Source organism: Leuresthes tenuis, unplaced genomic scaffold, assembly GCF_036924035.1.
Source record: "Leuresthes tenuis unplaced genomic scaffold, fLeuTen1.0.hap1 SCAF_17, whole genome shotgun sequence".
NCBI lineage: Eukaryota > Metazoa > Chordata > Actinopteri > Atheriniformes > Atherinopsidae > Leuresthes > Leuresthes tenuis.
The window spans coordinates 21,676,137-21,689,856 of record NW_027325371.1 but is presented as its reverse complement, the minus strand read 5'-3'; the positions used below and the strand labels follow the sequence as shown (position 1 = coordinate 21,689,856).

The following is a 13,720-nucleotide window of genomic DNA, read 5'->3' as shown; positions in this document are numbered from 1 at the left end:
TGTTGAGAGGCAGCGTCGACTTCCCTGCGCTCAGAGGCCTCTGGGAGGGACTGTGTTGTGTCAGGTAAACAAGACCTGTTGTCACTGATTTTCAGTCCACTTCTTGTGTCATTTGGCAGACTTTAGTCTTTTATCTTCCAGGAATGGCTTCTTGGCAACCACCCTTCCAGTGAAATCATTTCTGTTGAAGCTTTGGCCAAAAGTGGACGGATCAGATCCATCTCTTGGGTTTTAAGGACATGTTGCACAACTGGGTAGTTGCAACTAATGAAAATGGACACAAATGATGTGTCTTTGCAACAGATTGATAGTCACAAAGATCTTAAATTTACTTTACGAAAGAGGTTCATTGCTAAGTAGTCCATCACATGTAAACACAACACTGATTCATCCCTTGAGTTACGTACATTTTTATGCTTGATTGAAGAGTGAAGCGGCTTAACAAACAACCGAAAACATTTCACATTTCTCTGAAAATGAGAGAATAAGCAGCCAGCCTAAAAAACTGACTTGAATAGAATTGAGCAAGGTACTATTAGCAACCCCTTCTTGGCAGACCGAAGGCTCTCGTAGGGATAGAAATCTTTAAAAGTTACTTGTGTACACTGAGCCAGATTGTTCAAGGCCTTCTAAATAAGGCAGAAAAATTTGAACTTAACCCTATGTTTTGTAGTGGATGGGAGACATTCATAATTCGTTCTCTACTGCTTGTACAGCCGCTGGAAAGAGCTGCCCCCTCCCCCCGCGATTGCATTTAGACTTGTAATGTGCATCTTAAGAGGAAAAGCCACCAGGTTCAATCAGACAGAAACAGCTGTGGTGTCATTGCTGAGGAAAGTTTTGCTTTCACCGTGGGACACAGGATTGTTGTTTGGTAAGATGACGAAAGCAGGAGGAGAAGCGTTTCGTCTGGTGCCAAATGTTAAATGTGACACATTCAAAAGTACAAAAGTACAAAGAGAGCTCTGAACCCAAAGAGACTGCGCATATATGCTGGCACACCGTATACCTGCAGTCAATCAAAGATGTCTTCAGTGTTTGTTGAGCACACCTGTGCAATGTGTGACACCTCACACAAGCATTTAATACGCCAAGGTGTTGGTGTGTCAGACATAAAACCCAAGAACAAATCAATAGCTTAGTTGCTTTCTTCATCAACAGATCCCATTTGAGATAGTAGTTATTCACAAGAGAGCACAGAAATATTATTATATTATTCACAAGAGAGCACAGAAAAAAATGTTGAAAATGAAGAATTTTAATATTTCATGAAAAATATCATCTCCTCTTAAATTTGGTGGCAGCAACATGTCTCTAAAAAGCTGGGACAGGGGCAACAAAAGATTGGAAAAGTAGGAGGTACTAAAAGGAAACAGCTGGAGGAACATGTTGATCAGCTCAGCAACGTGACTGGGTCTAAAAAGAGCACCATAGAGAGCCAGAGTCTCTCGGAAGTAAATATAGGAAGAGGTTCAGCAATCCACAAAAAAAAAAAAACAGCATCTCGAACTTGTGGAGCAGTTTCATAATATATTGTTCCTCAGTGTAAAAATGTGAAGAACTTGAGTATTCCAGCATCTATGGTACATAACCCATCCATCCATCCATTTTCTACACCCGCTGAATCCGTCGGTCATGGGAGGGCTGGAGCCTATCCCAGCGGCCATCGAGTGAGAGGCGGGGTACACCCTGGACAGGTCGGCAGTCCATCACAGGGCCACACAGAGACAAATGAGACAAAGAACCACACACACTCCTAAGGACAATTTTAGAGACACCAATTAACCTAACATGCATGTTTTTGGACAGTGGGAGGAAGCCGGAGTACCTGGAGAGAACATGCAAACTCCAAACAGAAAGGCCCCAGCCGGGAGTTGAACTGGGAACTCGCTGTGAGGCGATGGTGCTGACCACCACACCGCCGTGCAGCCTATGGTACATAATATCATTATTATGCATTATTATGCGTGCATGGAAAATCACTGCAAAGGCTCAGGAACACTTAGAAATAACTGTCTGTGAGGACAGTTCACTCTCCTCTCAACAAATGCAGGTTGAAGCTTTGTCATAGAAAGAAGAAGCCAAAGACAAACATGATCCACAAACACTGTGGTCTCTGGGCCTGAGCTCCTTTAACATTGAGACAAAGTGGAAAACTCTTCTGTGGTCAGACTAGCAGATATTTTTGAAATGATGGATGCCATTTTTGGACTAAAGAGGAGAGGAACCATCTGTCTTTGTTCTGCACATCTGGAAAGGCACAATCTTTACTAAAAGACATATACAGGTTTTGCAGCAACATACGGTCCCAATCACACAATGTTTCTCCGGGGAAGGCCTTGCAGAGTTCAGCAAGACAACGCTAAACCTCATACTGCATGTATTACAACAGCACAACAGTCGAAGAGTCCGGTTGCTGGACTGACCAACTTGCAGTCCAGACATTTCACCAACTGAAAACATTTGGAGCATCATGAAACATTAACTAAGAAGACAAAGAGGATCACGGACAGTTGAGCAGCTAGAACCCAACATCAGACAAGGATGGGATAAAATCTCTCGTAAAAGGTCCAGCCACTGGTCTCCTCAGGTCCCAGCTGTGTCCAGACCGTGGTTGAAAAAAACACAGGAAGGGGACTCTACACAGTGGCAAACACCTCTTTTTTGAAACGTGTTACATTTTTCACAGAGTCACAACTTTTTTGGAATTGGGTTCTTTAAACTGCAGCTGTGAAGAAAAAACTGTCATTGTTGTAGAAGTCTCCCTACTTGGTACTCGGCTGGGATTTATCTTAAACACACACACACACACACAGGGTGGTAATATAACAGGTCATTTTTTTGTGACTCACTTGGTCACATGATAAATCTCTGGATTCAAATCTAAATCATACAAAACATTAAAATCCATTGATAGCTGTGTGTTTTAAGGACAATTGTTATAATTGGCCATTACAGTAATGCAACAATAATAAATTGTACCGATGTAGATTAAACTAGATTGAATTAGATAATGAATAAAAAAACGAAATGACCGTGTGTTGTCCATGTCAAATATCGGTAGGACAAAAAGAAATGAAAGGACATTCGTGAAAAACAGCGTATATTTGATGAGATTATTAATTATCACATTATATTAATGGTTTTCAAGGAAGCTTTAAGAAAAGTGCAACAGAAAATTGTCTATAGGTCAGTAACAGACAAGTAAAGTTTTATTGTGTTACCTAAAAGACACATTACGTAACGCTTTTCTCGTGTCTCTTCCTGATCTGTTTGAAACCCCCCCAGACTGTGTGATGACTACCTTCATAAACATGCTTGACTTTGTCGCGTAGTTCTGCACGAGATCTCGTACAGTCCAGCACAGCTTCTCTCGCCGCACCACCAACTTGTCACCAAAGATGGCGATTTGCTGAGTGCTCATGGATACACACATTTGTCGGCTAGTTGTTATCTTACCCGAAACGCCAACTTTAGAAACAAATTAAGGTGCTTAGCGAGTAACTATTTCTCCGTTTTAAGCACATCTGACGCAACGTCAGTCGCCGCTACCATGCAGATCACGCTTAAAACGCTGCAGCAGCAGACTATTCAAATTGAGATAGACCCCGAACAAACGGTGAGTGGCTATCAGCTAACTTGCGCTAGCTAACAGTGCTAGCAGCGGGACTTGTGTTTTAGCTTTGCTGTGCTTGTATACAGCCTCGTGGTATATGTCCAGATAAAGAACGAATCATGTCATTTCAGCAAACGTGTCCTCGTTTGCTGCACACAAGCAACCTCGATTAATTTATAAGGCGACACATTTGAATATGTTACAAGCTAACATTAGCAACATTAGCTTGCTAACGTTAGCTGGGCAGTCCATTAACAAAGTCATAGCGACGCAACCCGAAACCAGTTTATCATCACTTTAAGTTTGTGCCGCCGGTACTTGGCGGTAATTGCTCCTAATTTATATCCGATTCAGTTTAGTTCATAATCTTGCAACTTCTACGTTAAACCCAAGCTGCCAACCATGCATATGTCAGGAAAGACGGAATGCTAATGCTTATGACTCTGCCAATTACGACTAGCTTGACTGGTAGCTTACCGAGAAGCTAGTGCAGTTGAACTTGCTCCCATTTGAAATGTCTGTGATGTGAGATAAATGGTAATTATTGTTTAATTATGACTGTTTTGGTGTGTGACAGAAATCCGGGAGAAATCCGTCTATATTTATTATTCTTACACAACTGACTTTATGCCTCTTTGCCTAACGGTGATGTGGGAAATACATTTGCAGAGTTCCGCAGATGTGTAATCATTGAGATAAGTGTTCTGAGAAAGCTTGGATTTCCCATCAGTGGTCAGGGATAATGCTTCCTCTTTTTTATTTATTTATTTGTTTTTTATTTTATCAGGTCAAGGCCTTGAAAGAGAAGATAGAAGCTGAGCGGGGAAAAGACAACTTTCCTGTCTCTGGGCAGAAGCTGATATATGCTGGCAAAATCTTGCAAGATGACACGCCAATTAAGGACTATAAAATCGATGAGAAGAATTTTGTTGTAGTGATGGTGTCCAAGGTGAGCCGAGATGTCAGTGTATTACTTATGGTGTCAGATTTGTTGAGGGAATGTTGAATATTTTCATCAGGCTGCTGCTTGTCTAACAGGGTATCTTTTTTTGTCTTTCTTTAATGCTAAATTTTGAACACTGTAAAGACTAAGCCCGCAGCTGCTGCCTCGCCACCAGTTTCAGAAGCACCCAAGCCTCCTGCACAGGACCCTGGCTCCACGTCAAGTGCCGCCCCAGCTTCAAACCCTGCTCCTGCCCCAACTCCTGCGGCTGTCCCCACCCCTTCAGAGGAGGCCAAACAGGAGCCAAGTGCCGCAGCCACAGAACCACAACAACCAGCCAGGTACAGCCTGTTTATACAAAGACTAATGTAAAGCAGGGGGAGAAGAAATACAATGTGCATACCAGAGAGGAAAAATCTCGCTCTATGCCACTTTTATCTAATCCATTGAATGAAATAGCCACGTGCTTTTATACCCATTTTAATTCAGAAAGGGTTTGGTGTCACAGCTCGTCAAGCTAATAGTTTGTTAGCGTGTCCGCTAATTTGTTTATCCAACGTTCTGGCACAGTCCCTCCATAATCCTAATCAAAAAGTACTCCTTGTCAATGTATTTGAGGGAAATTCTGGAAGGGTGGGGAGGGGTGACAGCTCTGTCCCGATTATGGTGCTCCCCATAGTATTGAATGGATATCGGGTGAAGTCAAATATGAACATACAAGTCTGTGGAGAGGCGGTGTAAGTGTTTTTGTGCACTGTCCCAGATTTTCGTTTCATTTCAGGCATTTCAGGCATTAAAATAAGGCAGTGTAGAAAAATAATACAAATCATACTGATAACACTTAGAATTTGAAATGTAGGCCTGCCTCAAATATGGACCTGCTACTCTAAACTGTTGACGTAAGTTAAGGTCTCGAATTTAGGTGGTTATGGGCAATATTGAATTGAGATCTTGTGGAGAATCCTGAAGCGGTCTCACATAAGCCAGTGCTTTTAACAAGAAGAATGGAACCTGGCATTCAGCTTTTGGAATTTACAAATAAACCTGCCGGTTCAGTTTCGTGTGACATGCTTTGAGACTTTACCACGAGGAAGGTTCTTGTTGCCCAGGTGTACTTGGGACCAAAGACACAAAGAGGACTTCTAACTTTGTCGGGAACAACTGAACATTAGTTCATCACTCGCCTTAAAAAGAATAGAAAGATTACCCATCAGTCATTGCGACTGACTTGTTAAAGTGACCTCAAAATGCTCATTTCTAAAACCTATTCTCAAATATTTTGAGGGAAACTAATCATCGTGACATTAAATCTGGTCTATTAGTAAGCAGTGCTAATGTTAGCTTGGCTTAACTAGCAAAGCTAGTTAGGGTTCGCCCTTGCCAAGCTAGTTAAGCTAGTTAAAAATGTTGAAGTTGGAAAATGTTGACGCTTTGAGTTCTAAAATGAGTTCCAGAAAGAGAAATTTTGTCCAGGCAGGTTACCGTTGTTTACATTCCCCGAACAAAGTGAACACACCATTATCTCGTTGTTACGCGAGTTCATGAAAGTAAGCGTGTTAGTTTATGTTTTACTGTTGATTTTAGCTTGTACTTTTTCTATCCCTCAGTAATTTAAGGCTGTTTGAAGTGTAAATCTTTTTCTTTCTAACGGTGGTTTTATCCTGGTAATGCTAATACTAACCTAAATGTGGATAGTTGAGTGCGTGTCTTCATCGTTGCTGCGATTTGCTGCTATAAATGGCAGCACATGTTGGATCCTTGACACTCCAGGCCCACATTTGGTTTGGGATCCCACGGTACTCGAAGCAAATCTTGCGGGAGAGAGATGAGAAAACAGCCTCGATCAGGACTCCACTGCAATAGTCGTCGAGTGTTGTGGTCATGGTTAATATTAACGTTTACATGTTGATTCGATTTGAGCTTCTTAAATTAAATTTGTCTTAACATAGTTTCTTTTCTTTTTCTTTTTCTTTTTGTTAAGTTGAAATAAACTTAAAGAATTAAGATTGTTCTACCGTAGTTAAACAGTCGGTAATTATTTTGTGCCACTCACTGGATGGAATCCACACTGAGGTTGCCAGCCTATAGTAAACGGTAGGACCCGTTGGTGATGGTTCAGTCCAAATATGGACATATTCTGTAATGTAGGGATAAATGATGATCTATATGTCCAGTTGTCTTCACCTCAGACTCACTGACGTACTGTTTGGGCCATCTGATTCTTCTCTCCATGTTTTGCAGCTCCAGTGGTGGGAACCAGGGTCTGGATGCCTCCTCAGCACTGGGTGGGTAATGCACGCCAACAGATTGCCATCGCGTGATGGGGACGAGCAGTTGGCACCTGTCTTAAGATTACACGTTCGCTAAATCATCATCTGTACAGTTCCAGACACTTATGACCATCTTAATTTCACAGTGATAGATTTGTGAAGAAACTCTAATGCTACATGTGCGATATGGATGCCTGCAGTTGTTACTGTTGTCAGTCGGACACTTGACATGGTCCAGTACAACCCAGACTGTTTCTATGTTTAGTCTCTGACAAAAGCCGGCCCTTCTTTGTTGTGGTGTCACAGAGAATGATGGGGATTCCCATTCGGTCCACTCATAGTTTATTTGCATACCCAGAGAAGGAAGAGAATGGATGTCATGCTGCTATTTCAGCTCACGTTGTACGCATGACTTGAAGTTTAAATTAGGTTTCTGTTAGTCATTTTACAGCCTGTTTAGACGGATTTAGCTGTAGTTCTACACTTCAGAACTCTGAAAATGATCGTGAGCAAACCAAATAATGTGTTGTTTGAACTGGAATTTTCACCTATTTGAGCCTTGCAGCTTGGTTATAATCTGAGAATCTGAGTCACTAAAAGCCAGGTCTGAATCAGAGGTCCGTGTGATAGGTCGTCTGTGTAAGACTAAGACTTGGCGGTACCTCTTCAAATGACTTGCTGCATTCAGATACTTTTCCCAGGAGGACTGCGAAACAAGCCGTTTCCGGTTGCCGTGTTTCTGAAGGTGTATCGGGTGCAGAAGGCAGAGCAGTCGGTTACCATCTTTTTGTACTTGTCTTTTCAGTGACTGGAGCCGAGTACGAGGCCATGCTGACAGAGATCATGTCTATGGGCTACGAGAGGGAGCGAGTGGTGGCAGCGCTACGGGCCAGTTTCAACAACCCCCACAGAGCTGTGGAGTACCTCCTCACTGTACGCCTCCCCCACAGACACAGTCACGCTTACCATTTCAGGAAAAATGTTCACATTCTTATGCTGAGGTGGGGGGGTGGACACACATTCTCTGATCTCACATTTAGCTCGGAGGCCAGTGCTGATCCAGCACGGTTACATGTGTATGGGGGGGGGCAGATGTCACTTAAAGAACTGAACTAGTCTGATGTGAATCTTTGAATACTCTCTATAAATCAGGGTTGTGCTTTTTGACATCAGTGTTGAATCTTGCTCTGGTTTCAGGTATATAAATGCTAAAATGTACTGGAATGAGATTTGAACATTCAGTGTTTTTGCTCCTTTGATAATGGTCCCCTGAGAGAGGAGACTATGGTGGGAATGCACCTATGTGACACGCCCCAAAGCAAAAAATTCAACACGGCTGCTGCCTAGTAGTGGGATTAAGAGTATAACGAGTGAATAAAATGTTGAATTAAAGGCTGTTGGTCTCCACTTCTCCTCCATCAGTGAATGTCAGACATTAACATGTGGCCTGAGATGAAACTATATGCGTCTGCTTACATCTAACCGTCATCCACAAAGCAGAGCAAAAAGAGCAGAGAGTTTTTCCATCATATGACACAACGTTGCAGTTAGATGGATTATAAGCTGATGAATGGCCTGTGTTGTCTGGTTTTACAGATAAATGTACAATATTGAAAAAGAACAACACATCTAGAGAAAGAGTTCACGTTTCAGGCCTGTTTTACGTGTGGCTCTACTCTCAGCACCTGTTGGAAGTTTGCAGGAAGAAAACCGGACTTCTTAAATCGGTCGATTAGATACAGTTGATGTACAGCAGCTCTCACCCGTTTCAGACATGTTTTCTGTGTTTTCCATTTGGCCGAACGGCCCAAGGTCACTGAATCAGCTTTGATATGCGGCTGTGACTCAACAGTTGCATCTCTGAGGTCACGTGTATTCTCTCGGTTGCAAACGGCAACGTCCAAAATGATCATAAATGATGGTCTGAGACGGTTTGAATGGAAACTGACCAGTTGTATCAGCTGTTTTTTTTTTTTTTTTTTTTTTTTGGTTTTCTTGGCTAACTGGCAGCTGACTGCGTGTTATTTGGAGAATACAAAATCTTCATGGTGGACTGACTCCTGTGGCATTGCTAAGTTTCTGGTCCACATATGTTCTATGTGTAGTATTGACTTTTGCATTATTGTTACCAGGGTATCCCCAGCAGTCCAGTTCAGGAGAGTAATCCACCCGCGCAGGCCCCCACATCTGGACCCACAGAGGCCCCATCTCTAGCAGAAGGTAGGTTGCAGCAGTCTCTGTTTCTCCCAACTGTGAAAAAAATAAAGTTTCGAAAGTGCCTTTTGGGGGGGGGGGGATCGCTGCACACGATCGTATGAAAGCTTAAAACTAAGAATATCTGCACTCGCTGGTCCACAGTTATCCAGCAAAGGTGTTTGTGTCTCGACTTTGAAACTAAAGAAAAGGGATCCTAAACTTAAAGGAACAGAGTGTGAAAGCTCAGGTTTTTCTGCTCTAAGAGGCGACTCATGATCACAGACATGACTGTCATTGCCTCAGCAGCAGATGGTGACTCACTCGTCGCTGAGTTTCTCCCTGACACAGTCCTTATAAGCAGCTGCTGAGCTTGTTGGATCCATCACACCTGAACTTTCAGCACTTTGTGAAGACTCGTGGCCTTTGAGCTCATTCTCATGTAATGATGTAGATGTGAACTGACACCCCCAAGCTGCAGTTTTCCAAAGAATGCTGTCTTTTTTCCCACTAAAAGTAGGACATTTGAAGGTTTTTAAACGCAGGTACACCCACTAAAACAAGCCGATGAAATCCTTCCCCAATGCCAGTCGTAGCTTAGCTTTAGCCTGAGGGCTACAGCGGGCAGATTTTCAAAGACCTTGAAGTCTCTGACTAAATATCCAGCCTGTTTGATATTTTCAGGGGTTAGCAAAGGGGGAAACCTGGAAAAGGAAAATGACAAAAGTGGAGAAAGTGGGATAAATCGGAGGTTAAGATCTTTCAGATCAGCCGTGTAGTGATCTCAGAATACTTGAAGTCTTAAAGTGAAAGTAGCCTGTGCACCTGAGGGTGGGACTGAAAGCCAAAAGCCTGATGTCAGCGGGTGAAAAAACTTGTCTGGAAGTTATTGTAGCAGCAGAGCACTTTGATGGGCTTGTTTACGGTCTCACCAGAAGAATGGAAACCTGAAGCTGCATTAATGTTTCGTTTTGGGAGCTCCCCGTTCAGCTGCACCGTTTAAACACAGACTTGGGTTGTAAATGTTTCTTCTGTGTTGCATGGCACATACAGATTACAGTTTGGAAGGAATGTGGGAAAACTGGATTGAATAATGTAACAATTGGTCTGTTTACTTGGGTCATCTGTTTGTGCGAGTTTTTAAATGATTCACATAGAAGTGGGGAGTCTTGTGGTATCGTATCAGGAAAGTTGTCCAGGTTTTGGTTGGAACATGCATCCACTGATGAAACTTCGACCCAGGCTGTCTATAAGAAGCTGGAAACAAACTTTTGTGCTTTTGTATCTTGTCAGGAGAGAACCCGCTTGCATTCCTGCGTACCCAGCCCCAGTTCCTGCACATGAGACAGGCCATCCAGCAGAACCCCGCTCTGCTACCGGCTCTTCTCCAGCAGCTAGGCAGAGAGAATCCTCAACTTCTACAGGTACCGCAGTCTGCACACGCAGGCCTCATGAGGCATTCATGCTCACCGATGTTCCTGCTGGTCATCAGCCTATTCACAGCCTCCTGTTTGTGTTTGTACCCCCAGCAAATTAGTCAGCATCAGGAGCTGTTCATCCAGATGCTGAACGAGCCGGTGGGAGAGGGTGGAGACGCACCGGAGGTTGGAGAGATGGGGGCAGCAGGGGAAGAAGGAGCACCTGTCAACTATATCCAGGTTACACCTCAGGAGAAGGAAGCCATAGAAAGGGTGAGCTTGGAGTAAAGAGCACGTATTGGATGGATGTTGTTTTTAAAGCGTTGTCTTAATTTCCTCCTCATTGGTTTCACCTGAACAGTTAAAAGCGTTGGGTTTCCCTGAGGCCCTCGTGATCCAGGCCTACTTTGCCTGCGAGAAGAACGAGAACCTGGCAGCCAACTTTCTCCTTAACCAGGGACTGGAAGACGACTGAACAGGAGCGGAGCGCTGCCTCCCTGCTCCTCCCTCCCTACCTTCCCCCTTCCTCAGCTCAGCATAAAGACTGCACCCCCACATTTTACTGTACAGCTACCAACCTCAGCCCAACCCAACAGGAAGGGGGGAGAGCCGTGGGGGGGTGGGGGGTGTAAGGATGGTGAAGGAGAGGGATGGGAAGGGAAGACATGGGTGGGTTTAGGTCTCGGAGGGATTTAAAAGTACACAAAGCCGGGAGGTTGTGTGCAGGAAGGTCACACTGGGATTATCAGAGGTGCGGGGATGAAAAAGTGTGGAAGAATTCTAAAATCCACGTGAATTCCAATGGAATGTGTGGGGTTCGTTTAGGGGAGATCTATAATTTGATTTTAGGCGCGCTTTGTGAACATTAGGGAGGGGGGAGGGGGGTGGCTGGATGGGTGGGTGGGTGGGTGCGGCGAGTGTGTGCTGCTCGTGTCTGCGTGTGTGAGTACATGTCTGTGGATGCCTGTGCAGATGGATGCGATACAGTTAAGCTGAAGAAGTCATCGATCTTGCATTCTCTAAGTTTGTTAATGCTGTAGCGCGATTGTACGGAAGCACATCGTCCTCACTGCACTTCAACATTATCAGTGTGTGTAACTGCTCGTGTGTACTTCTGTAAGCCTCACGTACATATGTCCAAGAATGAAATGGAAAGAGATGGACTGGACCGTGCTGAGCTTTTTGTTTGTGTCTGACATGATGTTTCTGGCTCGATCAGTAACTAACAAACGGTTCTTCTCCATCCTCACGGCTTCCTTGAATATGGAAGTATTTTGTCTAATGTGATAGCTGCAGATTGGAAATAACACTACGTGTTTAAACAAAAGAAACAAATCTCCTGTACAAGCTTATAATTCTGCACCGGTAATGGTTGAGTTGTCAACAGCGAAGGAAACGCTTTAAACATTGATGGTTGCTGGTCATCTTCATACCGACACTAATGGCTCTTCCTCTTGTCCAATATTTGTCCTGCACTTGGTGAGAATTTCCAGATAGACTAAATTATTTAGTGCCCACTCTTAAATGCTGCCGGCAAATGCATTCGCAGACGAGTCCGAATGTTCTGCGCTGCGAGGTCGGTGCCAGCAGGACGGCGCGGTGAGGACGAGCGGCTTGAAACATTCATATCGCCGCCGTGGCATACGGCGCAGCATTAAATTTGCACTGTTGCTGCCAGATGTTGAAGAAACGCATGTGACAGATCTGGGAACCAAATCAGTCTTCGGTTTCCTTTTTAGAACAAACTGATAGAATAATCACCTCCCTGATCTGAGGCGGCTCACACAGCCCGACCTGCTGGTCAACCTTGGATGAACCGATGTTCTCCCGGTCCTCTGGCACCCTTCTGTGCAGACTTTTTCATGACATGGTACGGTTCGGTTGGCACTGCTGTTTTTTTGCTTTTATTTTTTCCAGAAACCGACACCTCAGCGGAGGGTCTAAGCAAGCCGAGTCGATACTTTATTACTTATACTTAATCTCTGCAGCCGCTCACATGCTGACACACTCACACACTTTCCCGATTCACGAAGCTGTCGGGCAGTCCGACATGTAATTTACGACATAAATCATGGCTACTGTCTGTAACGAAGCAGGGAAGACGAACCGAACTGTGCCGTGTCATAGAAAGATGTCTGTACTGAGACTCGGGGGAGGGGCATAAAGAACGGTGCAAGTTCAGGCTGGAATCTGACTGGTCAGCCCATCGCTGCATATTTTATTTTCAGAAACAATTTGAAAACTTCGATCCTGTTGAGCCGAACCCTCAAATAAGCCTCCGGTTGTAAGACTTCGGTTTGAATCGAGACACCCACAAGGAAGACACAAAAACAAGGAGAAACGGACCTGATCGAATCCACCATCACCTTAATACCCGATGTTTGTGAACGTTATTCACCTCAGATGGCTTTGTTATGAAGCTTATGATGATAATTAGCTGACTCCCCCTCCCTTCTGTTCTGTGTTCATTGTATGTCAAAGAAAGTTGGAGGTTTTCATCTGAAAGTGATCACAGCAACGGTGTTGACGCTTAAAACCTGATCCAGCGCTCAGTAAGGTCAGACTGCTGAGGAGAAAACAAAGTGCATTCTCATTCTGTATGTGTGAAGGCAATTTTTACTGACGGTTGTCCTACAGCATCAACATGACCTTAGACTATGCTGTGCTACATTAAATATCAGCAGTCTTTCAGCCCTTTGACTCCGTGTGCCTCAATGGTGTCGTCGTCACAATCCACCTCACTCTCAGCACATATGAGTACATATGAGACCGTGCGCCTGCCTGATCAGAAGTGGCCCTCTAGTGGGAAAGTTCAGCCCTGCTGTTTGGGCGTGTGGCTTAGAAGAAAAATCTCGCACGCGCCCACATGTTTGCGTTATATTGCATGGAATGCACATTTGTTTCACATGCAGAATCCATTAATAACGTGTAGTTTAGGGATTTCAGCAGAAATTAGCAAAAGGTGGGCAGATTTTGGGGTTTGGGAGTTAAAAAAAATAAAAAATTAGCAGCCAGATGGATGGTGAATATTTTAAGTACTGGACTTTTTTATTATTTTTTATAAGTCTTTAAATAGAATAAAAATCAGAGCAGTTTTTTTTGTAAAGTTACTAAATCTTTGCTGGGATAGAAAAATCTCAGGAAACAAGTGAAGGAAGAATGCAGCCAAGTATATTCTTGGTGTGCAGAGAAGAACGCCCACAGCGTGATGCTGCCAGCACCGTGCCTCACCAGCATGGCATCAGCCAGGTGATGAAGAGTGTCAGGAGTCCAACAAACA

The 13,720-nt window shown here is 43.9% G+C and overlaps 1 protein-coding gene across 1 annotated transcript; it reads left to right on the top strand.

The window, feature by feature from the left end:
- Positions 1-3,363: 3,363 nt before the first annotated feature.
- Positions 3,364-11,314, top strand: rad23aa (RAD23 homolog A, nucleotide excision repair protein a). Its single transcript, XM_072368327.1, has 9 exons — positions 3,364-3,619; positions 4,404-4,565; positions 4,704-4,900; positions 6,801-6,844; positions 7,635-7,762; positions 8,962-9,049; positions 10,316-10,446; positions 10,552-10,713; positions 10,802-11,314. Exons 1-9 carry the CDS (start codon positions 3,554-3,556, stop codon positions 10,913-10,915), a joined length of 1,092 nt encoding a protein of 363 aa, XP_072224428.1. The 5' UTR covers positions 3,364-3,553; the 3' UTR covers positions 10,916-11,314.
- Positions 11,315-13,720: the final 2,406 nt, after the last annotated feature.